The sequence below is a fragment of the Terrapene carolina genome, unplaced genomic scaffold (genome assembly GCF_002925995.2).
Source record: "Terrapene carolina triunguis isolate 2854851 unplaced genomic scaffold, T_m_triunguis-2.0 Scaffold58, whole genome shotgun sequence".
Classification (NCBI taxonomy): domain Eukaryota; kingdom Metazoa; phylum Chordata; order Testudines; family Emydidae; genus Terrapene; species Terrapene triunguis.
Genome location: NW_020664409.1, coordinates 113151277 through 113177641, shown reverse-complemented (window position 1 = coordinate 113177641; position 26365 = coordinate 113151277). Strand labels below are relative to the sequence as shown.

At 54.8% G+C, this 26365-nt stretch overlaps 1 protein-coding gene across 1 annotated transcript in view; it reads right to left on the bottom strand.

Moving 5' to 3' along the window:
- SHARPIN (SHANK associated RH domain interactor) overlaps window positions 1-20115 on the bottom strand; it is a 30301-nt gene extending 10186 nt beyond the window's left edge. The window contains exons 1-7 of the mRNA XM_026660078.1: window positions 19914-20115; window positions 17717-17821; window positions 16950-17091; window positions 16309-16399; window positions 15681-15960; window positions 13630-13766; window positions 12774-12947 (exon numbers count right to left, since the gene is read on the bottom strand). Of these exons, the coding sequence (XP_026515863.1) occupies window positions 12774-12947; window positions 13630-13766; window positions 15681-15960; window positions 16309-16399; window positions 16950-17091; window positions 17717-17821; window positions 19914-20115 (1131 nt within the window). The remainder of the gene's footprint in view (window positions 1-12773; window positions 12948-13629; window positions 13767-15680; window positions 15961-16308; window positions 16400-16949; window positions 17092-17716; window positions 17822-19913) is intronic.
- Between the last annotated feature and the right edge of the window lie 6250 nt (window positions 20116-26365).

Genomic DNA, 26365 nt, shown 5'->3' with positions numbered 1-26365 from the left:
GGTTATTGTGGCTGATGAGAACTGGGCTGAAGTCCTCTCTCAAAAACAGGAGAATGAGCAGCAGCTGCAAGAGAAGAAGCTGTCCAAGCTCCTGTGACGATGGTGCCCGTGGGAGCCAGCTGAGGTCACTCAATTAGGGTGAACTGCAAACAAAACGGGGCAGACAAATCGCAAACGCTGGTGGATATTCCAATACTTAGATTTACCAACCAGCACAAAACAGTTTCTGTAGTACCTCACTGGTTACTCAGAAGTCCAAACAACGCAGTTCCCTTAAAGTGCCCAGCCTCAGGCCTCCGTCAGACACACCTGTCAGATATGATGATGATTACTGAAAATCTGATCTCATCATATAAAAGAAAAGGTTCTTCCAACCCCAAAGGATCAGCCACACACCCAGGTCCAATTATAACTTAGGTCTTGCCCAAAATACACGCTTAGAGCCAATTCTTATTAACTAAACTAAAATTTATTAAAAAAGAAAAGTGTTGGTTAAAAGATCAATATACAGACAGACTTGAATTCAACTCTTGAGTTCAGATACATAGCAGAGATGAGCTTGTAGTTGCCAAAAGTCCTTTTAGAAATAGTCCATAGGTTATAGTCCAATGTCCATATTCAGAGTGGCTCCAGTCAGTGACTGGGGATCTCAATCCTTATGGCTTAAGGTTTCCCCCCCCCCATGAAACCCAAAGCAGATCTGAGATGAAGCAGGATCGTGTCCCAGGGTTTTTATACATTTCCAGCAGCCTTTCGGCCTGAGAAAACAATAGGCTTAACTCTCCTTCTCTCAAACATCCTGGCAATTAGCACAGGGTAATTTATCCATTACACAGTTCAGATACAGGTACCACAACCTTCAAAGAGACACAGAGATAATAATACTATTTCACTCAAGTGTCTTCCTAAATACTAATACTTCTTTTTTGATCTTTGAATTAAAGCTATAGCAATAGACCAGACTTGTTTGCTTACATCACAAGACCTGAGCAAACACCTCCCCTTCTACCTCTAACAATGCCAGCTGCATTTCAAAGCTCTGTTCATTTACAGATCTTCCTAACCAGTCTCTAAAGTTCGGCCCTGGGTCAGGTCAGTCTGTGAGTTAATTAACTCTTTCTGGCCCTGTCACCTTCCAACGAGATATTATATCACACTCAACATCACAGCTCCACACTGAAATCCTCCTGCAGAGCCAGTCCATTGCAGAGAAGAGGGGCAGCTGGAGGGCCAGGTGGCTGCCGTAAGGGAAAAATCTGAGCTCTGGGGTGTTTGCCAAGGAGGGGCTGTGCTGCAAGGCAGGTCAGCTGACAAAGGGGAGCCCCATTACACAGCTGATACAGATGCAGGGATCACATAGCAGGAGGCAAAGCCCCCTTCCTGCGGTAGGACTGTGGAAGCCTAGGGAACATCAAAGACCAAGAGGTCTAACGCACCAGGCAAGAAGGGCAGGCTCAGCCCATGCCCGGGGTCCGTGGGTGGAGGCGGGAGGGCGCTGGGGTTTGCATGTTGTGCAAACATTAGGGCTTATGCCTGTGCTTGACACTATGGAGGGGGGGAGAAAATGAAGACCCAAGCATCTGCCTCCAATTAACTGCTCCTCTCCGATACTGCTGGTGTGGGCAGGGCCTGTATACACCAGAGCCAACTCACTGCAGCGAGAGAGGAGGCTGAAGGCGCACCAAGGGGAAAACCGCTCCAGAAAGGGGCAGGAGAGACGATCACCTTGAAAAGGGGCTGAGTTTGGGGAGCGCTGGCTCCAGGCTGGGACCTGCCTCCCTAACCACCTGGGGTGTGGGTGGTCAGGCCCACTGGTTGAAATAAGAGTTTGGCTACCAGGTAGAGCTGGCTCCAGGGTGGGCAGAGCCCTGGAACAAGCCGAGGGTCAGGGCCGGAGGGACAGAAGCCAAATTAGTCCACCTGGACTATAAGGTGGATAGAAAGCTGGTTAGATCGTTGGTCTCAACGGGTAGTGATCAATGGCTCCATGTCTAGTTGGCCAGTATCAAGCAGAGTGCTCCAGAAGTTGGTCCTGGGGCTGGTTTTGTTCAACATCTTTATTAATGATCTGGAGGATGGCGTGGACTGCACTCTCAGCAAGTTCGCGGATGACACTAAACCAGGGGGAGAGGTAGATACGCTGGAGGGTAGGGATAGGATACAGAGGAACCTAGACAAATTGGAGGATTGGGCCAAAAGAAATCAGATGAGGTTCAACAAGGACAAGTGCAGAGTCCTGCACTTAGGATGGAAGAATCCCATGCACTGCTACAGACTAGGGACCGACTGGCTAAGCGGCAGTTCTTCAGAAAAGGACCTGGGGATTACAGTGGACAAGAAGCTGGATATGAGTCAGCAGTGTGCCCTTGTTGCCAAGAAGGCTAACGGCATATTGGACTGCATTAGTAGGAGCATTGCCAGCAGATTGAGGGAAGTGATTATTCCCCTCTATTCGGCACTGGTGAGGCAACATCTGGAGTATTCCGTCCAGTTTGGGGCCCCCCACTACAGAAAGGATGTGGACAAATTGGAGAGAGTCCAATGGAGGGCATCAAAAATAATCAGGGGTCTGGGGCACATGACTTATGAGGAGAGGCTGAGGGAACTGGGCTTGTTTAGTCTGCAGAAGAGAAGAGTGAGGGGGGATTTGATAGCAGCCTTCAACTACCTGAAGGGGGGGTTCCAAAGAGGATGGATCTAGACTGTTCTCAGTGGTGACAGATGACAGAACAAGGAGTAATGGTCTCAAGTTGCAGTTGGGGAGGTCTAGGTTGGATATTAGGAAACACTATTTCACTAGGAGGGTGGTGAAGCACTGGAATGGGTTCCCTAGGGAGGTGGTGGAATCTCCTTCCTTAGAGGTTTTTAAGGCCCGGCTTGACAAAGCTCTGGCTGGGATGATTTAGTTGGGAATTGGTCCTGCTTTGAGCAGGGGGTTGGACTAGATACCTCCTGAGGTCCCTTCCAACCCTGATATTCTATGATTCTATGATTCAAATGCCAGAGCCGGAGGGTTAACCAGAGTCATAAGCCAGAGGCGGAGCCGCTGCTTTAGGGGCTGTGATCACTCTCAGTTCCAAACAGGGCAGCTGGGCTCATCGGTGGCCTAGCAGGAAGCTAGTCAGGGAGCCAGCCAGCAGCTATCCCAGCTGCTCTGGCTCCTGCCTGCCCAGGACCCTGCAGCTTTATGGGGAAACGGGACTGAAGACGTGGGGTGTGTCCGTGTTTAGTTGATCAGCCGCCTGGAGCAAGGCCTCCTGCGCTCTGGTGTCCTTTCCCCTGGGGCCGGCCGGCCTCCTGGCCCACCAGGCAACAGTGACGCTTGGAGCTGTGGGATTAACTGAGGGTCAGTCACCTTAGTGACCATCTGCTAAACTCCCTGGGGCCGGTGAGACTCCGTCAGGCAACAGGGGGGAGAACTCCTGGAGCTGCCCCTTGCTTGGAAGGGGACCCTGCTGCAGCCTACCACCCAGATCTGGGGGAGAGCCCCAGGAGGAGCAGAGCTGCTGGGGGAGCAGGGGACAGGCAGATATGGGGGTAGCGCTCCTGCAGCAGGGGCCAAAGTCCCCTTAGTACACTTGGGACCACTGGCAGCACTAATTGTCCGTCCGTCCCCAAATCATGACATCCACCCCTCACTCTCATCTCTTTCCATGAAGTCTCAGGACTTCTGGGCCCCTCGTGAGTTTTGGGGTCTGACTCGCAATCTTTGAGCCTTTGGGGTTGGCAGCACCATGTCTGTGGGGTCCCAAAGGGCACCTGCCACGCGATCAGCGCTCGGCACGGAGGCTTCCCAGCAGAACGAGAGGCCCAGGAGCCAGGGGCCGAGACTGGCCTGGCAGCTCCCAGATCCCTTTCCAAGCCCCACAGAGCACTGTCTTCCTAAAGACACTGTGGGTCAGCCTGGCCTTTCAAGGGCCAGAGGCTGGGAGCTGGCCAGCCCTGCCCAGTGATCCCTGCCTGCCACACCTGGGGTGGGGCGTGGGCTTGAATCAGTAGAGCCAGCTGGGGGCAGAGGAGCTGTTTCCCCTACAAAGAGCAGCGGGAGGGGGATGCTTGGGGGGAGAGACAGACAGAGTGAAGCCTCGTCTTGCGACAGCCTCCTCTTGGGACAATCCAATCAGGTCAATATCATGGGCGAAGCACAGCTGACTGGTTTGTGGTTCACCTACGCGTACACCCTCCTGGAGGTTTCCACCAGTGGGTCTTAAGATTTCTTCAAGCTAACCGCTGAAGAGGGTCAGTGATAACAAGCAGCCCTGTCCTCAAGTTGAGCCAACTACTTTGCTCATGCCCGGCACGCCCTCGAGCTGTTGAACTTCCACAGAGATTTTGTGTCGGCCTTATTATATTTTCACCAGCTCCGAGCAGCCGCCTCAAGAGGTTTGTGCCATATGCTGACAAACGCCTTAGCAAAATCCACCAAAGCTTGGATCATTCTCCAGCACTTTCTTGCATATCACATACGGACTGAACATTTGCTCCGCTGTACTTCTTTGGGGTCTAAGCCCCACTTGTTTTCCAGACAGAAACTCCCCTCTTCTGGGCGCATTCTCTTCAGAATGATGCACGGCCGACTTTTACTAGGGAGTGTCAATAACAAGATTGTGCAGGAATTTCCAGAAGCAGCAGAGTTCCCAAGTCTCAGGCCATCTTCCAGGCTCCCAAATGGCATTGACAGGCTGCTCCACCCCTTTGGATGTGTTCTGCTTGTATGTTGTCCACGGCAGGGGCTTTACTGCTTTTCAGCGTCCACACTGCATCAATTGTAGCAGGAGGTTCACTGGGATAAGACAAACTTCTCACAGATATCCCCTCTGCTTCTTTCACTTCCAACTTAACAGTTCCTGGCACGTGGGGGTGAAAAGGTGTGTTTCCTGCCAGAGAGACCTTTCAAAAGTGTCTTGATGGTTTGGCAGGCCTTCCTACTGGCATTTGCCACAAAGCCGTTCTGTATATCGCTGCACCCAAAGCCGTTCTGTATATCGCTGCACCCAAAGCCGTTCTGTATATCGCTGCACTGTTGTTCAAGCCAATCTTCTTTTGCCACTTTACTCAGTGCATTTATTTCTGGCGTCATACGGGAATATTGCTGTCATAAATAGAAAGGGAAGGGTAACCACCTTTATGTATGCAGTAACAGAAATCCCTCCTGGCCACAGGTACAGAATCACTTTACCTGTGAGGGGTTAAGAAGCTCAAATAACCTGGTTGGCACCTGACCAAAAGGACCAATAAGGAAAGACGATACTTTCAAATCTGGGGCCGGGGGAGAGGTTTTGTTTTTGCTCTCTTTGTTTATTTCCTCTGGACGGAGAGAGAGAGCAAGCAGGTAAAACGTCTCCTGAAAACATACATCTAAAATTACAGAAACTGAAAGTAAAGGCAAGGAAATGCGTTAAATTATCTTTTGTTTTAGCTTGTGAATTTTCCCCATGCCAAGAGGGAGGTTTATTCCTGTTTTTTGTAACTTTGAAGCTGAGCCTAGAGGGGAATCCTCTGTGTTTAAATCTTTTTATTACCCTGTAAAGTTACCTTCCATCCTGATTTTGCAGGTGTGATTCTTTTACTTTTTCTTTAAATAAAGTTCTTCCTTTAAGAACCTGTTGGATTTTCAGTGTCCTAGGGACAAAGGGTCTGGTCGGTACTCACATTATTCTCAAGCCTCCCCAGGAAAGGGGGTGAAGGGGCTTGGGGGAATATTTTGGGGAACAAGTGACTCCAAGTGATCCTTTTCCTGAATTTTTGTCTAAATCACTTGGTGGTGGCAGCAATACCGTCCAAGGACAAGGAAAGGATTTGTGCCTTGGGGAAGTTTTTAACCTAAGCTGGTAAAAATAAGCTTAGGGGGTCTTTCATGCGGGTCCCCACATCTGTACCCCAGAGTTCAGAGTTGGGAGGGAACCCTGACAATTGCTCTCTTGCCTTTCATCCATCATCCATTATGCTCTTAGCTTCCTTCATTGATCACACCACTCCGTGATCTCCAAGGTTTCTTCTTTAGGATCTGTTTCCCCAGGAATTCATCCACTGTCTCTGTAGTGCAGCAGATGTTGTACTCTATCTGATTTACGCTACTTGTGCAAAAGCTCAACAGCTTGCAGCTTTTGTTCAATTGTTTTCTTGAATTCCACTTGTTCCATGGACTTTCAGTTTGTCGACATTATAACAGAGCCTGCAGGTCATTCTTTCTTCGGTGTTTGAGCTTTATGTTGGCTATTACTACGTTACGATCAGATCCTACGTCCGCCTTCTAGAAGGATCAACTCCCCATCACACCGCCTGTTCAGAATTACAGTGAGGTCAGTCTGGTTCGGAGTCCCCAAATCCAGCACTGTCCACATCCATTGCCTGGACCGTTTGTGCTTGAACAAGGTATTTGCTAATTGCACCGAGCGGCAGTCCTCTGCTGAAGCTTCCCTACACAGCGGCACCATTCTGGGGAACGTTCAGGACCAATGCATGCATTCCAGTCACCTTGTCCAATTAACACGTCTCTACAGCGAGCAGCTGCTAATGCCTCCTCGGCGTCGCCACAGACTTTCTCACACTCTTCACCACCACAGTCAGTAGCAGGGCAGAACACTAGACAAGTCCCATGATGAGGACAGGCTGCCAAGCCGAGGGTCATTAACCTGCTGCTGACCAACTTACAGGGGCTGATCTGCTTCCTCACTGGCAGCACACCCCATGCGCTCATATTCTGTCATTGCCACCCCAAATCAGCACGTTTCCTTCCACTCCCAGTCCATCACATCCCCTCACCATGAGAGCTCATGTAGTAGCAGGAGGCCGCCCGCTCTCATGGCACAAACATGCTATGGGCCAGTGGAGAACACTTGCTAGCCTCCTAAAAGGGCTGTTAGGGCCAGGATGGGGTTGTGGACGAGCTCCCAACTCCTATAAAATGCCCCAAATGGCCAGCGAATCTAGACCAATCATCACATGCCTTCGTGCAGCAGAGGGGTTTCTATTAAAAGCAGGGCTGTGAAAGGTCAGTGGCTGGCATCTTGAAAAGAAACCAGACTGCATAGGGAGGGTGGAGCTCTTCGGCCTTGGGGGGCAGCCCCCCCGAGCAGGAGGAATTCCAATTGCAAATCAGGGATGCCATACTCCTCAAGGCAGACTACTGTCCTTCAATGACCACCTCAGTGGATGTTAGAGAGGGATGCCACCAGCATTAGTGTCCATAATCACTCATGACACCATGGCCACACGTTGGCTAATGCATTGAGGCGAACTGTGGGTTTGCCTGGGTAATTCCAGCCGTGCATTTGAGACGAGGCGACTGAACTACAAGTGAATTAAACTGGTCAAGCAAGTGTTCTCCATAGGCCCACGGTTAGTGACCCTCACTGCTAAAGATTTACGCCTTATTTCCAGTCTGAACTGGTCTAGATTCAACCTCCAGCCATTGGCTCGTGTTCAACCTTTCCCTGCTAGACCAAGGAGCCCATCACCAAGTATTTGTTCCTGTAGGGGTGGAAGCTCTCTGTGAATGGGGAGCCAGATGGATAAGAAGTGGGAACAAGAGAACTACTGAGACTTGGTGGGGCTGGGAGGAAGGGTCCTGGGGGTTCCTATCTGCTTCCAGGCCTGTTCTGGCCCCTCTGGGTCCCACTTCCCATCCCACTGCCAGATACCGTAGCAGTAAAATAACCTCTCTCCCCCTACTCAAGATTCCCTTTTATACACCTAAGTGAAGTATCCATCAGTGAGTTCTGGGTTTGGGTGTTTTCTTCCCAGCACACATGCGGCTCAGCCTTTGCGCTGGCTGTAGGACTGGCGATTTATTAACAAGCTTCCAAAAAGGATTAACACGGACATCCAGAGTTAGAGCAGCAAGTGCTAAGAGAGGAGCTTTAGGAGAGACAGAAAACCTGCTGCTTTCAGGGCAGAAGCCAATCTCTGACTAACAGAGACCAGGAGATGGGGCTGGGGGCAGATTATCCCACATCGCCTCTTGCCAGGTTCTTGCACCTTCCTCTGCAGAACCTAGTGTTGCCACCCGGAATCTGACATTCCTGCGTGTACCCCAGAACCTGACAATACTGCAGTCAGCCATTTCGTACATGCAGCACTGCCAGCTGAACAGCAAACATCGCATAGCTAGGAACAATCTTAGTCCTTTGTGAGATAAGGTCAGACAGCTGCATACTTGCAGTTTGTTAATCAGAATGGGAGAGAAAGTTATGAAAGAGATTGAGTGAAGAGCTCATGGTTTAAGGTGCCCCTGATGTATTGTTGTTATGGATAGAAATATTAGAAATGTTTGGAGATAATGAGTAGTTTGTTGAAATTGGGAGAATTGGTGACCCAGTAGAGGTTGTTATATATTGACCCACTAGGAGACACTATAGGTTATGTGTTTTGTTAGAGATAGCTATAAAAGATTAGGTAAAAGTAAATACCTCAGAGAAGTCCAAGGGAGCTTTTCTTTGGGCAAGGAGCTGACATCTAAACTCCACGTCAGCTGGACAGAAAGGGGGCCCCTGGAAGCCCAGATAATGATTACTTGAAACCATCTCAGACTGTGGGTAACTATATCTGGGATGTCTTAAACCTATTGCGTATGTGTGTGCGCTTAATATCTAATAAATCGTAGTTTTAGTAAGAGCACGCTTGCTTTTATCAATCGTTTATCAGACGGAAGCGCTGGGTTCCCATTGACTTATTCCTGACACTGCCTGGAGAGAAACAGTTACGTTACCCCTGCTTTGGGTTCTGAGAAACCCCAGGTAACGCCGTGAGAGACCAGACCCCGGGCTCTGATCCCATCTGGCTGTTGTGTGTTGCTATGATTGGCTCCTTTTGAGTTAGCGTAATCCAGTAAAAAACAGATTAAACGAACCCAAATCAGCCCCTCAAGGCACAAGAGCATCTAGCCAGGGCCAGCACCTCTTTGGAAACACCCCTTTAGTCCAATGCTGCATGTCTCCGTACAGACCGGGCCCAAGTCCCTGCCGGCTGCCCAATAACACACCAGGATAGACGCGCTCTTTGGAGAAATCTTTAATAGACCAAGGAACTCAGGTGCGAACTCGTCCAGTACCTGCAGCTGAGCAATCACTGTCCGTCACACTCCATACAAGGAACTGGGCACAGACTGCACCACAAGAGGCTACAGGAGAGGAGGAGCTCATGCTCTGCTAGCCCAAAGCGTGGCCCAGCATCACATAGGCAGTCACAGAGACTACTGGTTCCCATTGTGCTCCTCCATCGTACTCCCAGCTGCCAGGGCACTGAAGCATTGCATGCTGGGAGCTGTAGTCTCTGCAGGCCAGACTTCCCCACTAAGGATTTGGTGCCAGCGAGCCTCAGCCGGATACCACATGGCACCCTGAGCGCACTGGTGTCAGAGCCGCGCTCTCCCGGCAGGGGAGCAGCACGTGTCTCGCAGACGCTGTGGCCACTTCTGCCCTACAGCTGGTGACTGGCTTTGGGCTGAGATTTCAAACACAAAGTGCAACACAGAACAAGTGACTCCGGCCCACCCGCCCTCACAGTATCAGTGCATGCAGGTAACGAGAGGGGCTCGCATCATCTCTTCCCAGAGTAAAGTGCTATTGGGACGGGGGATCTTTGTTTCACAGGAGACACGCAGACAAGGTCTGTCTGGACATCAGCACTAGGCCCATCCCAAGAGGCTTGTGACTTTGGCCTGGGATTCCAGTCCCATCTCCACTGACAGCTTTGCATTGCTGCTTCCGTACCTGCAGCAGAGCGACCACACCCTTCACCTTCCTCCGCAGTAAAACCACGACAGCGGACAAACGGCTGGAGGGCGGGCTGTGCACCTCCAGACCTGGCTCATCTCTGGCCTATTCAGCAGGTGGCTCCCTTACCCTCCCCACACTGCGAGCCAGGCCAGTGCCTGACTGCAAGTCCTGACACTCCTGGGAGAGAAGTTCTGTCCAGTCCCCGTTCACACGACACTGCCACTCCTGTCCCGTAACCAGAGTCAAACCAATCTCCTCTAAGCTGCAGCTCCAGCTCAGGGCTCTTTCTTCTGGACTCCTCCTGCTCCAGCATTTGTCAAACCCTCCTTCCTCAGGCAGGAAGTCACTCAAGCACTCACCCCCTCCCCAAGCTGAGTAGGCATGCGGCCCTGCACCCAACGCCAGCCCCACGACCGTACTAGCTTAAGCACAGAGGAGGCCCTGCCCTTCCACTGCATGTGGGACTCCAGAAGGCAGGTGCAGGAGTTCCTGAGCTGGGGGGCTGGCTCTAGCCTGCATTTTCCCCCGGGGGGTCCCGGAGCCGCACACCCCACGGCTACGCAGGAAGTGTTCGTGCAGGTGACCCACACATGGCTGGCAGGGCAGGTGCAGCCCACAGCAGCTCCCCACTTTAATACAGGGGCCCCAGCATGCAGTGCTGCATCGTAGCCTGAGCAGCCTCCACCTGCAGCAGGCGGGGCCTGGACTGGCCAGGGGCTGCACCTGCAGCTGGCTCTATTCTGTGTCGGTTCAGCACAGCTCTTGGCTGGGCAGTTTGGCTCCCGTGGTTTGGCGCAAGGCACTGCAATTCCCAGGGGCACAAGAGGCTTGGAGCTGGCCTGGCAGGGGTCAGGCCCTACGCCCTGGGGAAATGGGCCCTTTTCTAGCCCCGGCCAACAACCTCTGCAGCTCTCCTGGTCTGGCTGGCTGGAGGGTGATCCCCAGCAGCACCCACCCCCCTTGTTGTCTGTAAGGCTAACGGAACAAGCGCCCTGAAGCCTGGGATGAGAGTGGCTCTCTGGGAGGCGCTTCCCTTCCTTCCCCGGCTCTCCCAACTTGCCTGGCAGCAGCACTAACTGCAGTGTATATAACCGGAAGGGAGGCAGGGACTTCCCGGGGAGAGATACCGGGCGGGGACCCCACCCTCCCCTCCCGGCTCCCCACGCTGACGGAGAGCACAGCAGTGACTGACGGCAGCAGCCAGTGCCGCTCTGCAGGGGCGTCAGATCTGCCTACACTGCTCTCCCCTAAAAGAATTAGGCAGAGACCACGGGGCCCTCGCCCCACGGAGCCACACGCCATCATGCCGACAGGGGACGCAGCCTCCTCAGGAAGCCCTGTGTGGCAGCTGCCCAAGGCGCGTGGCCTGTACGCGCACGAGAGAGACAGACCATTGGTGCAGGAGCTGTGCTTTGGCACACGCAAACAGGCAGGGCCTGGGCCTGCCGCAGAGGCGGTGCTGCTGGTGAAAGCCGCCATTCCAGCCGCGTAGGGAGGTGTGTGCAGCCCTCCTAGGCGAGGACCAGCCATGGAGGGTGGGGAAGAGCTCTGCCTGCACCACGAAGGGCCCTCACCCCCCAAGCCACGGGAGGCAGCACTAGCCACTCCAAGCTGCAGCGTTCCCATGGCCTGGCCCTGTGCTAGCACATACTCCACTCGCTCCGTCTCTCAGCACCATCGCCAAACCCATGCAGGGAAGATGCAGACAAACGTGAAACTGCCTGAGAAAGCTGCCTCACTCCCGCCAGGCCAGACCTAGCTCAGCCAGATCCTCAGCCCTCCAAGCCACCAGGAAAGAGGCCTCTCTGCGCAATGAGACCCATGCTCTCGCTTGGGATCCACCCCTTTTGGGGCAGGCCCAAGGCCAGTTGGCAGTGGCTCTGTCCATGGCTTGGCAGCCCCACAGTCACTGGCAGCACAGTATAACGCCGCGGCCTGCCCGCTGCTCTCCGTGTGGGAACACAGTTACCATACTGACTCTACAGTCTGACCAAGTATGGTGACCCGGCACAAATGGATGCCCCAGGCAGCGCAGGGGAGGGCTCAGGCCAGCGCGAGAGGGGCTGGGGCGGGGCAGTCCAGGGCGGCCAGGCATGAGACGTGGCTAGCAGAATTCCGAGGAGAGGTGGATGAAGTCATCCAGGGAGCCTGGGCTCTGGGTGTAGTGTGTGGCCGAGCCATCTTCTCTCCTTCCCTTTTCCTAGTGAGATTCCAGCACGAGAGAAAAAAGAAAGCAGAGAAGAGTTTTGTCAGTCGCCGAGCCTGACTCGCCGGAGCCCTGCAGCACTCTGGGCCTTGGCTGGGGTAGCAGGTGGAGACACAGTTCCCAACGGGGGCAGCGCCCCTGGCTGAAGCCACAGCACAGCCAAGCCCCAGCCTGTTGGAGCCTTGTCTACACTGGGGCGTCTGCTGGTGCTGTCACCCCATGGGAAATACAGCTCCAACAAACTAGCCCAGCCAAGGCCTTGCTAGCCAAGCCAGCCCAACCGCAGCTCTTTCCACTCCTCACCACTCGCCGCACGTGACAAACACGTGCCCGCCCACAGCGCGCTGGGGCATGGAGCTGAAAGAGAAGGGAAGGAGCTGCCAGTCCAGGAGTCCGTGTCATGCCAAGCTCGGGCTGCACTGCCCCGCACCCACAGCTGGAAAGCCCACCGCCCCCGTGAACGGGGCCCTACCGAAGTCACTGCTGCCCTGTTGTAGAGGCGCGGGTGAGGGAAACGCCGACAGAGTCCCACTGTAGCATGGCCAGTGGCTGCCCTCACCTGTAACAGCCTGGCTGGAGGGGCCGAGGGCCACAGGCTCCCTGTGTGCTGGGCCCTGCCAGCCCCCTGCCTGCCTTTCGCTATTAGAGAGGGCAGCTCTCCCTGGCACCACTTGGCGGGGCCCCTGGTGAGTAGCTGTCCTTGCCAGGGCATCCATGCACTCATGAAACACCACCAAGTGGCTGCTGGTAGGCAGCTACTATAGATTCATCCTCCCCTGGCGCTGTCCCCGACAGAACGGGGCGGGCACCATGGCTGCCCCCCGGGGCAGAGCTGCCTGCAGAGTTACCTGCTGGTACTGCAAGATCCCCTTTTCCTCCTGCTGCATCCTCCAGAGCTCCGTCTCATCCGGTCGGTAGCTGCCCGGCACCATGTATTCCGCCGGCCGGTCCGTGCTGCACATCTCGCAGCCTGGCCGCGTGGGCTTGTTGATGAAGGTACATTTTGCACATGACCAGCCTGTCTGCAGAGAACAAGACAAGCCCTTCACCCACACAGCACTGAGCGAGCAGGAGAGGCTGCCGCCTTCTCCATCAACTGCCTGGGAACCACACCCCCAGCGCCTGTGGGAGCACACGGGTTAACGGTCTCCCCTGCAGGCTCCCAGGGAAGGTGGACTGCCAAGCTGAAGGACATGCAACAGACACAGAAGCAGAAAAAATCCACCTCTGAAAGAAGGGGTCAGCCCCCCCGCCCAGAGCTGTGTGTGCACTTTCTCCCAGGGGACCAGGCCTCTGACCGTGATGGCCCCAAGGCAGCGCCAGGCAGAGACAGTGTCTGCGAAAGGCGGGCCTGTTACTCCACTGCACGAGGACTGTCCTCACTCACTGCTCTTCACACCTGGCCTGTTCAGGCCTGAGTCCCCGGGCTCTTGAAGGGGAGGGTGGTGCAGCCAGACAGGGTACAAACTTGCCCACATGATAGCAGAGGAGGGGCAGAGGGGGTGGGGTGGGCGTAGGGGTCAGACGGGTGCATACCTGCACAGGGGAGGGCGGGAGGGGTCAGACGGGTGCATACCTGCACGGGGGAGGATGAGGCGGGGAAAGGTGTCAGATGGGCACATACCTGCACAGGTGAGGGCAGGTTGGGGGTAGGAATCAGACGGGTGCATACCTGCACGGGGGAGGGGTCAGACGGGTGCATACCTGCACGGGGGACGGTGGAGCAGCGGCGGCTGGGGGCGCTTTGGACTGGCTGGGTAAGGGATTGGTGAGCTGCAGCATGCCCAGATGGTGGCTGATTTCTCCGATATTCATCTTCCCGCTGTTGTCAGCGACCCACGCTAGAGGGGCAGACACCAGCAAACAGACACGTTACAAACACCAGGTCTGAAATTCGCCTGGCTGAGTCAGTGCAGTTCAGCGTCACACGGACGGTCACCAAGGCCTGGCTGTGCAGGGAGCTGTGCCACCGCAGATCACTGCACGGGGGAAGAGGCCTCTCATCTGCACCATGACTGCCCAGTGAGATGCTGGGAACAGCTCAGTATGCAATGCCCTGTGCTCTGACTGCCCCCCACCCCCACTGGGGGCAGAGCACTCTACAGGGGAGCTGAACAACTCCCCTTCCTCCCATTTCAGTGGTAGCAGCACAAACGGGCCAGCCTCTCCCCAGCCCCCATCACTCACCTGGCAGTGAACTCTCAAAGAGACAGCTGTTAGTGAGAGGGGGAAGAGGGCTTTGGAACTAGTTGTACCACTTCATAGTAGACTCTGCCTCAGACTTTTACACTTGACTTGCCAGAGTTTAGGCTCCTTTCTATTTTCCTCACTAGGATTTGACTTCCCATTTTCAAAGGAGCCTTTTTGTCTCTAACTGCCTCTTTCACTCTGTTGTTTAGCCAGGGTAGCATTTTTTTGATCCACTTACTATTTTTTTTATGTGGGGTATAATTTAGTGCAAGTCTCTATTACGGTGTTTTTAAATAGTCTTCATGCAGTTTGCAGATGTTTCACCCTTGCGACTTTTCCTTTATATTTAACTAGCTTCCTTGTTTTTGTGTAGTTCCCCTTTTTGAAATTAAATGCTATAGGGGTGTTTTCTTTTTTGGCATTTTTCCCCCGACAAGGATATTAAATTTAATTACATTATGGTCGCTATTACCAAGCAGTTCAGATATATTCACCTCTTGGACCAAATCCTGTGTTCCACTTAGGAATAAATCAAGAATTGACTCTTCTCTTGTGGGTTCCAGGACTAGCTGCTCCAAGAAGCAGTCATTTAATGTGTCTACAAATTTTATCTCTGCATCTCTTCTTGAAGCGACATGTTCCCAGTCAACATGGAGATAGTGGAAATCCCCCATTAGTACTGCATTTTCTGCCTTTGTAGCCTCTCTCGTTTCCCTGAGCATTTCACAATCAGTGTCACCACCCTGGTCAGGTGGTCAATAGTATATTCCAACTGGTACATACTTATTGGTCAAGCATGGGCTTTCTATCCATAGAGATTCTATGGTGCGGTTTGATTCATTTAAGATTTGTACTTTATTTGACTCTACACTTCCGTTCACATATAATGCCACGTCCCCACCAGCGTGACCGACTCGGTCATTCCTGTATATTTTGAACCCTGGTATTACCATGTCCCATGGATTACTCTATACAAGCCCTTGTACATTCTGTCAATATTCAGTTCCTTGCCTTCATGTGTTAGATTTAAATGGGACTCTTACCTCTGACTGTTCCTCACTACCTCCTACCTGTGCTTTACCAACTTCCATCCTCTCCTCCTTACCAGGAAATAGAGAATCTCCATTAATTGATCCTCCCCTAAGGGCTGTCTCTGTCTGACCCACATGCTCCTCCGCACCCGTCGGCTTTCCCCCAGCCCTTCGACCTTCTGAATTGTACACACCAGCAATCTGGTTCTGTGGTGAGTTAGGTGGAGCCCATCCTTCCTGCGTGGGCTCCTTTCCCAAAAGGTTCCCCAGTTCCTAATACTCCTAAATCCTCCTCCCTACACCACTGTCTCATCCGCACATTGAGACCCTGCAGTTGTGCCTGTCTCTCTGGCCCCGCGCCTGGGACTGGAAGCATTTCAGCAGTAACAAACCCCTGGCCCAATCCTCAGCTAGGGTACGTCCAGGTGGCTGGCTCCCGTCTTGGGGGACGCTGAGCCTGTTCACTCCAGCGGAGGATCTGGCCCCAACCCCGCCTAGGGTTCCCGTCTGTGAGCAGTAGGAAGCACGTCAGACCTTTCTTTGGAGCCATGTTTGGCAAGGTGCTGTATTTGCGTTTCTCGTCGGTGCCAGAGCTGTCTGGGAGCGAGGGGGCTGGGGGCAGCATGACCAGCACTTGGTCCTCCTCGCAGCGCTGCTCGGACAGGTTGGCCCTCTTGGCTGACAGCAGATACAGGAAGGCTGTGTCTCCGTCCTTCCGAATGCCATACGAGCCTATCGTCCGATCGTCCACGCACAGGCACTGGCCGATGATCCACCGCTGCACGCTGGGGTGGAACCCGTAATCCTGGAAAACCTGCGGGGTGGGAGAAGCCAACGGACATTCCACCACCACGGCACCCCCCCACGGCATGCCTCCCAGAAGCTTTCAGCTCCACCCTGTGGCTTTGCGCCAAGCTGGGTTCAAACTAGTGTCCACCAGCATTCCTCAGACCCCAGTGAAGAACCACCAGCCCTGCTAGAGGAGAGGAGCAGACTGGATCCCCAGCTCTCTCTCCAGACATGCAGCACGGCTAAGAATTTACAGCTGAAGCATTTCTGGGCGGCCCTGCTAAAAGGCAGGCGATGGACTCCGTGGGCCAGTGGGACTTGGCATCCCATGGCCCAGTCGCAGGAGGGGAGGTGCCTTAGCGCCGTGTCCTACCTGCTGCCTCAGCGTCCCAATGGTCATGTGAGCATGGACTCTGATGGTGATGTTGGCGGAGCACGTCGCATCTTCCACTCCAACCTTCATCCTGAGAGAAGAGGCCAGGTGCCCGTCAGCAGGGTCTGTGTTAGTGCTGCACTGGCTACTAGACACTCCCTGAAGGCCAGGGACAAGCAGGCTCCAGGGGGTAGAGAAATCCCAGCGCTGCCTCGCCCAGCACGTTACACCCAGACACTACCTCTGCCCTGACACACGGTGCTCACACCCGGGCTCCAGCACAAGGGCTTTCCAGGAAAGACGCAAGTGACAGAGTAGCAAGGGGGAGGGGCCAAGGCGTGCTGAAGGTGAGCTCCCCACATGCCCCAGCAAAGTAAAACCCTTTGCTCTGCAGAGCATTAGGAGAGGAGAGAAGCTTACTGACTCTTTCTAGTCTGGTGGCACCTGGAGGCTCCAGCCAGGATTGGGTCCCCATTGTGCCAGACCACCCCTGCCCCAGAGGGCTCCAGGGCCCCTTTGGAAGGGCTGGATGTTCAGGGCAGGAGTAAGGAGCAATGGCAGAGCGAGGGAGATTGGCCACTGGCATTTGGCTCCATGCAGGGGAGGCGCAGGGTGCCCACGGCGAGTGCGAAGGGGCTCACCTGATCTCGTTGGGGGGGTAGCTGGATTCCTTCAGTAGGATGCGCAAGGAGGCCTGCTGCCGAGCCAGCGCCATGGCGCACTGCGAGGCCGCCTGTTCGTCCCCAGACTCAATGGCTCTCGCGAGGCGGAGCGCTAACTCCTCTAGGAAAGGCAGGAGACACCGAGCTAGGGCGAGTTTGTGTCAGTGTGTCTGCCTCGCGGTGAGCACTGGAGTGCTGCTTCTGGCCTTGTGGGCAGGCTAGCGGCTAGTCCAGGAGCAGCACACAGGCTCCACAGGGAGACTGGGGAAGTGCTCCTCCCCCGGGGTCAGCCCCTGACTCTGGCCACCCAGGGCCGGGCGTGCAGCCCCCAGGAGGAGCAGCAGCCCACGCCTGCACTGCAACTACCCCTCTGCATGCCTCAGCCGGCGTGGCCCTGCGCCACTTGCCCTTGCTAGAGGGGCACACGCAGGGTGGTAGGAGAGAAAAGGGGATTTTGTGGGAGCAAAGAAGGGCGCTGGCTGAAACAACCAAGACTTTAGTCATTTCTGTCAAGCTGAACTCGGCTGACCTGAGCATCCAAACTGAGCCCCCGCACAGGCACTGATCTCGGGCCATTGTGTCCCAGGCCTATAGAGCTGGCGGCTTTCAGAGAGGAGTCTGGCAGCCTGAGCATAAGGAGCAGGCGGAGCTGGGCTCCTGGCCCTGGGCTTTCACGCCCATAGCTGCCATGCGGTGACAGTTCCTGCCCTACGTGAAGGGCCAAGGAACCCTCCACTCTTCACTACCTTTATTGGTGAGCTCCAACGACTGAGACGCGTCTGATGGTGGCGCAGGCAGCGCATTCCCGCTGGCAGAGGGCTGTGACACCAGCACACTGGGACTCTCGGCAGCTGAAAGAGAACCAGGAGAGCGTCGTTGGGGCCGCTGTAGCCAAGCCAGCGCCGTCCCTGGGAAGCTCCGGTGTTAGTTCCGCAAGGAAAAGGTGGGTCAATATGGGGGCTTCCTGGAGGGGCTGCGAATGGCAGGGGGGCAATTGCAATCTGCCCCCACCCAGGTGTCCGGCGACTGAAGGGCTAACGTCAGCTCACGCACACACAGTCTGAAATGCTTCGCCCGCCACGGTCACAGTTACCCCGACAATCGCAGCACCCGAGGAAGCAGGCACACGCTGTTTCCCTGGTTCCTCAGGGCATCCCTTTGGGCAGTGACAGCGTTTCTGCTCCTCCCACCCTGTGGGCGCGCAGCTTCCCCCTTGCCCGGGGGAATCTGTGCAGTTACTCCCAGGCCCCTTCCTATCTCTCCAGACCTTCTCCCACCAGTTCGCTCCCTCATGGTGAGGCTTATCTTCCCTCCTAGCAAGGGCAAGGCCAGGGCGGGAGGAAGAGACCCTGGGCAGCTGCTGGTACAAGGAGTCTCGCAATCTCACGCCAAGGCCCTGGCAGAGCGCTGCAGGCCAGGATGGCTGTGCACTGGCAGAGCGCTGCAGGGAACCAGCCAACGTTATACCCAGCTCCAGCAGTCCCTGGCTTGAATTAGCACTAAATCCACTCACCAATCTGTACTAAAATATACAGACAAGGCAGTGAGTTCTCTCCGTGGCTGACTGCGGCCCGAGAGAAGAGACATGGCACCCTTACCCTGCTGGCACTCTGCCACTCAGGGGTCAAGCAGAGCTGGCTAGTGGCAGCTCAGTTAGCCAGTACTCTGAGGGCTGCCACCGGGGGCTCCAGAATCTCAGCTAGCATTACAAAAACACAGATATCTAAGTCTCTAGCCCTTACAGTTGTGAGGAAAACCTTCAAAAGGTGAATCAGGAGCATCCACTTCAGTAAAGCATGCCGAGCCTACAGCCAACCTGAAACCACCGCCCAAAGATTGTGGACTGCACCATTCATCATAGCGGAGTGTTAATTCTTAACCCTAATGATGGCAGCGTAAACGTTAACTCTCTCTTACTGATCACAGCACAGAGAGGAGCAACAGCCACACCAAGAACTATATAATCTGCGAGTGGCGACTCCTTCTAGTGTCAGAGTGGGTGTTGCTTGGGAGAGCATCAGTTCTGCTGCCTGCCTCTCCACATCTGAGTCCTGCTGACGCCCAGCCTGTAAGCACCTGCCAGACTAGAACCTGGGACCATGGAGGTTCTGGGCCTCGCCACAGGACCTCAGGCCGGGTTCCAGCTGGGGGACCCTGTTAAGCTAGGCACTGCAGGAAGTACTGGAGCCTCCTGATTGCCAATGCCAGTATACAAACCAGGAAGCCAGTTAGGGGGCTGTCTGAGCACACGCGGATTGTGTGCTTGCTTCCACTCCAGCCCATGCCTTGCTGTGGACCCTGGACTCCAGCTCCTGACCCTGGTTCGTCCCCGATTCCGCTACTTGCCTCCTGTCTGTAACCTGGTGCCTGATACTCCTTGGTATCCTGATCCGGCTCGACCCCGACTCCTGTCCCCAGCTTGATAACTGACCAGTGCACACCAGCCACCCACAGCCCAGCCTGACACAGACACTGCCTGCCTGCGTCGCATCTACAATCAGTGCACAGCCCAGCCAGAGACCGGCCCCTGCTTTCCTGGAGCCCCCAGCCAGCGCTATTCGCCGGATCGCCACCACTGACAGAGCAAATCCAGGCTGCTGCTTACCACCAGAGACACGCCGTGCACCTCAGACGACACGCACCATGCCGTCCAGACCCAGCAGGTGTGAGAGGCGGAGGCTGTGGTGCTACCCAGCTGAGCCACTTTAACAGAAGCACCAGGCCTGCCCGCTGTCCCTATCCCCATATGAGCGGGACCTGCAATCTGCTCCTTGTTACATACAGCGGCTACGGCCTTGGGACTCTGGGCGAGGTGCCAGTGTTGCCCTGGGCCAGGAGAAGCCTGGCATTGCCCCGCATTACACCCCCTGCGTCTCTCTCTGTAACACGTGAATGCTACCGGGACACAGCCAGCCCCTGAGAACCCGGCCTGCCATTGCTGACCTTTCTGCACCTCCCGCAGGGAGCTGCTGACAACCGTCCACCACTTCTGTGCCTCCCGCTCATCTTCGAAGTGAAACACCATGGGGTCGTCTGAGCTGCTAAGGACCGTCAGCTCATGGCACGAGGCGTTCTTCACCGTGTACGAGATGTCTTTGAGGTTATACTCAGCAATGCTCTGGGGACAGACCAAGGAGAGGGTCATGAGGCCACCCCAAGGCATGAGCAAGGCAACATGCCTTCCCCCTCCCCACACATACACACTGCTCTCTGGCCCCTGTCTTTGGCCAGGACTCCAGTAACCTGGGACGTTCCAGAGACCCTCTTACCAGATGTTAAGGGCTGATGCTGCGCTACGTGCTTAAGAAAACTGCTGCAAGTGAAGTTAAGCAAGTGCCTAAGTCTGCAGGATCGGGGCCAACAGCAGCCCATGCTGAGTCTACAAGAGGGCCCGCTGGAAGCAGCCCTTGAACATAGCGCGTGACGACCTGTGCGTGTCTGGTGAGCACCAAAATCCTGGGCCGTGCACAGCTCACACGTTACCAAAACAGAAGTGCCCTGCAATCCTCCACCTGTCCTGCGCCATCTCAGCTCAAGGTCTCTCACAGGAGCGCATCTCAGCAAGATGCAACTGGCTCCATCACCACAGAGAGAGGACACCGCCCACTGCCACTTCTATTTGCCACCTTCTGGGAGCACAAAACCACAACAGACATCTAAAAAGAATGAGACCTAGAAATGCCCTGTGCAGTGGCTCTCAGAGGGGACCACTCCCCAAGCCCCAAGGTCCCTCTGTAACAGGGTGGCCTGCCCCTTTACGGGCCACAAGACCTGGGGCTAGCCAGCCCTGTTCAGTTAGCTCCACCTGTGCCATAATTAGTTGCCTCCCAGGACTAACTGGGGTCAGGTGACAGTCTGAAACACCTGGGCCTCATAACAGTCCCAGAGAACTCAGTTTGGAGGAGGAAGCCTGGGGGCAAGTTGAGTGGCTGTGGAAGGCCCTGAGGGAAGGGCTGGAAGAAGGAGGGGACTCCGGGAAGCAGCCTGGGAGTCAGCACTCTACCCCAGAGCAGAGAGACTTCAAGGTAGTCCAGAAGGCACTGGGAGCGGAGTCTGGAGGTGGGTGGAAAGAAACCCAGGCAGGACAGAAGAACCTTTGCTTGTCTGACTTGTGTTCCCTTGGAAGGGAGCTGGAACTCCAAGTGACTGAGCCACGTGAATCCCCCAGACAGACAGAGGACCCTGGTGAGGAGAAATTGAGGAGGGTTTGCAGTGCCATGCTCTGCCAGCAGGGGGTGCTACCATTAAGGCCAAAACAGACTGCAGAGTGCCTCCGGGATCTCATTACACTGGGGTGACAACAGAGCAGATGAAATTCTATGTTGATAAATGCAAAGTAATGCACGTTAGAAAACACAATCCCTACTCTGAAATCCCAACTCCATGTACAAAATGAGAGAGGGAGGAAGCAGGGGGTCGGAGCAGATAGCCCAGAACTGCTTAGAGAGCCCCCATACTGGAGCCCAGAGTGGAAGATGGACCTGAGTTCCCTTCCCAGCCCCTGAGGACAGTGGCACAGAAAGCCCTGGAGCGGGGCTGAAAGGCAATAAAGTCTGAATGCAGGCTGAAGACCTGATGTGTGGGTGTCTTTTTGGGCTAGACACGGTTTCCCCCGGACAGGGTGGGGCTATTGGTAGAGCCCCAGTTTTTTGCAAATGTGAAACAACATGGAAAAAAAATGGAAAACTCCATCCTGCAGCAGGGGCTCCTGTCCTGCAGGGCTGGGCCCAGCTCCCTGCTCCAGAAATTGCAACCTAGCATGTGGGGGTGCAGCATGACTCACTCAAATTCATCCTGGCCACCCCCACCCCCGTCGTCATGACTGAGGAGCAGCCAGGCCAAACTCAAGTGCTATGCACCAGGTTGCAATGCCCAGAGCACGGAGCCAGCCCCATAGGACAGGAGCTGCTGTTCTGGGAAGAGTGCAGGGCAGGCTCATGTGCAACCCCCCAACCCGGGCCTCCCCACGCCCCAGGGGAGGACCTGACCCTCAGGGTAGGGGAATGCATAAAACCAAACAAGAAGAAATTTCCAAAAATGTATAACAAATGAAAAGCATTTCCCGGGGGTCTAGCCTCTTGCGGAGGGCCAGCCATGAGAACCAATGGGCCACCACAGGGCTGCAGCCCCTGTGAGCAGGGGACGGCAGAGGAGAAGACCCTGCTGTTCCAAGCTCAGCCGGGTCAGGTCCGAGTGTTACCCGCTGGTCCCACAGCCTGGCTGTGCTTGTAGCAGAAGTGGGGCTTTCATGAAGTGCCCTCACACGTCTTTACACTCACTGCCAATCCCATCAGCTGAGGAGAAAGTCACTTGTCATCTGCTAGCAGCAGTGGGGCCAGGTTCACTGCTCTGCAATCTGACACGGCAATGTCACCAGCCTGATGTGTTGCACAAGGCAGGAAAACCTGTTTCTGTTTCTTGAAAGGGCAGATGACCCAAGGGTCACTGTGGGGCGGGTGCTGGGCTACGCTGACTCAGCCTGGGGCACTTTGGCTTAGAAAGGAGGGCAGTGTTAAGCCTCAGATGCTACAAAGGAGGGTTTTTAGTGCACTCCCCTGCTCTTCCTGTAAATAACAGTCCAGTAGCAGCCTTGCAGCCCGAGGGAAAATACCCCCCAGCCAGGGTTTTGCCCTGGAGGTCAGCTGTGCAAGGGACAGGTAGGGAAGGGGATTCACTTAAAATGGCTCTTTGGTGGAATCCAACCCCAGACAGAAGCGAACTTGTCCGGAGTCCCCAGGTAAGCGATCAGCGGGGGAGACCAAGGCAGCGGAAGTACAAAATGAAGCTTGTCTCCTTTCCATTCACCCCCGCTGGAAATACTGCAACACCCTCTGCGAGGGGATGTCCTTAGCCCTCTAAATCCAGCACAGACATGAGTCGCGCATGCAGCAGAGAGCAGGCTCCAGTCTCAGGGAAGGGAAAGGGCTGCGCCGACACAGCTGAGCTACCCACACAGCACAGCAGCAGCAAGCAGGGAAAGTGACATGACCTCAGCTTGCCCTAGAGAACATTTCCAATGACAGCTGAGAGGCCCTGGCCTTTACCAGATCACATTTCCTGGAGCAGCCTCCACACACGCAGCAGCGTCCAGAGCCCCTCACACACCAATGAGAAATGGAGAGCTTAGAGAGAGGGAGGGACTCGGAGGCAGATGAGACAGCATAAAGGAAAAAGCACCCCTCAACTGGGGAATCCCAGGGGCTGTCTGCCCCTTTTGGGGAACCCCTCCCTGGCACTAGCCCTGTGCACATCCACCAGAGTGAGCACTAGAGCAGACAGGGCACAAGCGTTTTTACCTGCGCTGCCTGCACTAGCACTCACCACAGCAATATTGGTGGAGCGGCAACGGGGCAGGGATGATTTCCTATCAAACAGCAGTGCACGCACGAGGCGAGCGGGGAAGGGGCAGGAGCCCCAGTCTGGAGCAGAGTAGTGCAGGGGAGGCAGGTGGCTAAGAAGTTCCAGGCGAGCAGGGCAGGAAGACAGAGCTCTGGGAACAAGAGGAAGGTATTTGATTGTATTTGGAGACAGGAGGTGAGGGGAGAGCGAACAGGATGCCCTGGCAGAGGCTGGAGGAGAGGTGGTCCTGCTCCCAAGCTCCCGCATCCTGGACCACCTGGAGTCGAGGGTGGGGGATTTAGGAAGAATGAGAGGGAATCCCAACGCCCCCTTTGCTGCTCTTTTGCAGCTGATGTCCCGCGGGCATGCCGGTGTAGATGTGCACGCACCAGCACGAGGGACACATCTGCCTCCTGACTTGGGGCTTCAGCAGCAGTGAGGCAATCGCCCTGAACGGGGATCTCGTCAGGAGCCACGGTTAGGGTGGATGCCCCGGCGTGTCCCAGTGACAGACAGTCACAGGAGTGTTATTTGTCTTATGGTAGCACCTAGAGCCCTAGTCAGGGTCCAGACTCCACTGCGCTAGGCACTGTACAAACAGAACACAGAGTCCCTGGCCCAGAGAGTTATAACCTACGTATAAGATGAGACATTAGGTGGATACAGATAGACTGACAGTCGAGGAGGAGGAAACAAGAGGACATTGATCAGCATAAGCTGTGCTCTCAGCGCATCAGGGCCCACCTGTCAAGTATTTTGTAGGCATCAAGGCAAAGGAGAGCGTTAAGGACGTGGAGGAGGAAAAGAGGTGGCTTTGCGGATGTTTACGGGAAGCTCCTCCCCAGAGTGAAGGGCAGCACAGGAGAAAGCAGGAAGGGGCTTGTTTGAAAATTCAACAAGCGAGTGATGGAGGCTGGAATCCTGAGTTGATTGGAGGCAGGACCCAGCCTTTCAGTACTGACTGAGAGGTGACAGGTAGTCTGGGGACAGTCGAAGGGCCTTGAAAATGTAACCAAATCGAGTCTGTCTGATGAGCTAGAGAAGGAGGAGCCAGCGTAAGCATGCAGGGGGACGGTGACACCGTCAGAGCAATGGGCTGGGACAACGATCCTGGCAGCAGCATTCTGAGTGGACAGCTGCAGGGCAAGACGGTGTGTGTGACAGCCCGAGAGAAGGATGCTGCAGTGAGAGAGATGAGATGGTGAGAACCTGGGGAAAAGTTTAGCTGTGTGGATGGAGAGGAAAGGCTGGATCTTAGAAACACGAAGCAGAAATGTTGTGCGTGATCTGTACAGTCTGGACGCTAGGCTCTAGAGAGAGGTCTGAGTTGAAGAGGACACCCAGGTTACACGCCTGCGTGACAGGCTGAATGGTAGTATTGTCTACAGTCATCAAGAAAGGGGGTAGCAGGGCGGGTTTGAGGAAGGGTGGTGATTAAGAGCTTGGTTTTAGCCAGGTTGAGCTCGAGCTGCCAGCTAGACATCCATGAGAAGAGGTCACAGAGAGGCCAAGATTTCAGTTTGGACAGAGGGAAACAGGTTTGGGGCAGAGAGGTAGCTGTCAGTCCTCAGCATACAGCTGGGAGCTGAATTTGTGAAGAGGATCCCCCAAAGAACACCCAGAGGGAGCGATTAGAGAGGCAGGAGGAGAACCAGGAGAAGACAGTCATGAAAGCCAAGGGAGGACCCCATTTCCAGAAGTGCACGGTCAACTGCGCTGAAGGCGGCCGACAGGTCAAAGAGAGGAAATGGCGGCTCTGAGCTTTAGCTAGGAAGAGGTCATGAGAGACTTTGGGAGCGCTGTCTCAGTGGAGAGTAAGGGGCAGAAGAGAGAGGAAAGGGTTTAACTCAGGAAGCTCTTCAGCCTGAGGTATCCAGGGCTGGCAGAGATGAGAGGGGAGGAGTCAATCAGTGCAGAGGGAGATGGAGTCAGGTGGCATCTCCACAGAAATGATGTGACGGTTAAAGCTGGGAAAGTCCAAATCCAAGTCCAAGTAGGTGCTTCCAGAGGAGGAGAAGAGCGAAGATGGAGCCTTCTGACAGCACGCAGCTGTCAGCACTCAGAGCTGAATGAGTAAAGCCTCCATCAGAGAGTTAAAAGTAGAGGTTAGAAAGGTGAGTTACATCAGGAGAGGAGAGTGCTGTGGACACCGGCCTCTTGGCCGAGGCATTCATGGAAGACAATGGCCAAGATCTTAGTCCGTATCTTTAATGTGCTCCATGGCCTGGGCCCAGCGTAGCTAAAAGAGCCTAACGTTCCGGGATGAAGACCACAGTCGACAGCTCCACTCCTCTGGCGCAAGGGACTCCCTGCAATAAGGGTAAAACTCGCCTGTGCAGGAGACAGAACTTTCTCAGGGCCAGCCGGAGCCTGTGGAATGAACTCCCCCACAACCTATGGACCATCCTAAACCTCCCCACCTTCCACTTCAAGAGCCAGGCACGTTTCTCTAACCTGCCTTTGCTGGCAGACACAGAACAATGAGTATACTTAAACTACCCAAACAAAGCACCCCCCTGCACACACTTCTCCCCTGGGGAGAGGATGAGAGAACAAACACCCCAGATCAGACGCTGGTCATGTCGTTTCATACAAGGCACTCAGACCCTGCAGTGACGAGCACTGTATAAGAAAGGACACAGAATAAATGTCAGGCTGGGACACAGAAGGATGTGGGGGCGAGAGAGGGAAAGCTGACGTTCCTGTTTACCTAACAGAACTCTGCTTCTCCGATGCAAACGCAGCTCCTTCTCCTCACTGGCCTCGCCGTACACTGGGAGTCAGACAACCCTTCAGAATTCCCGTCCCACCAGACATCATCTTATACAACAGCCAGGAACTCAATCCCCAGTCAGAAACACACACAAATCTCTACACTCTGCTGTTCATACACTCACAGCGGAGACTAAGGACTTTATCACCTGAATTATTTTGCAGAACCCCTCAGTGCTGTCTCATCCTGAGTTACTGTACATCAGCGGTCGGCAACGTTCAGCACACGGCTCGCCAGGGTAAACACCCTAGCGGGCCGGGCCAGTTTATTTACCTGCTGACGC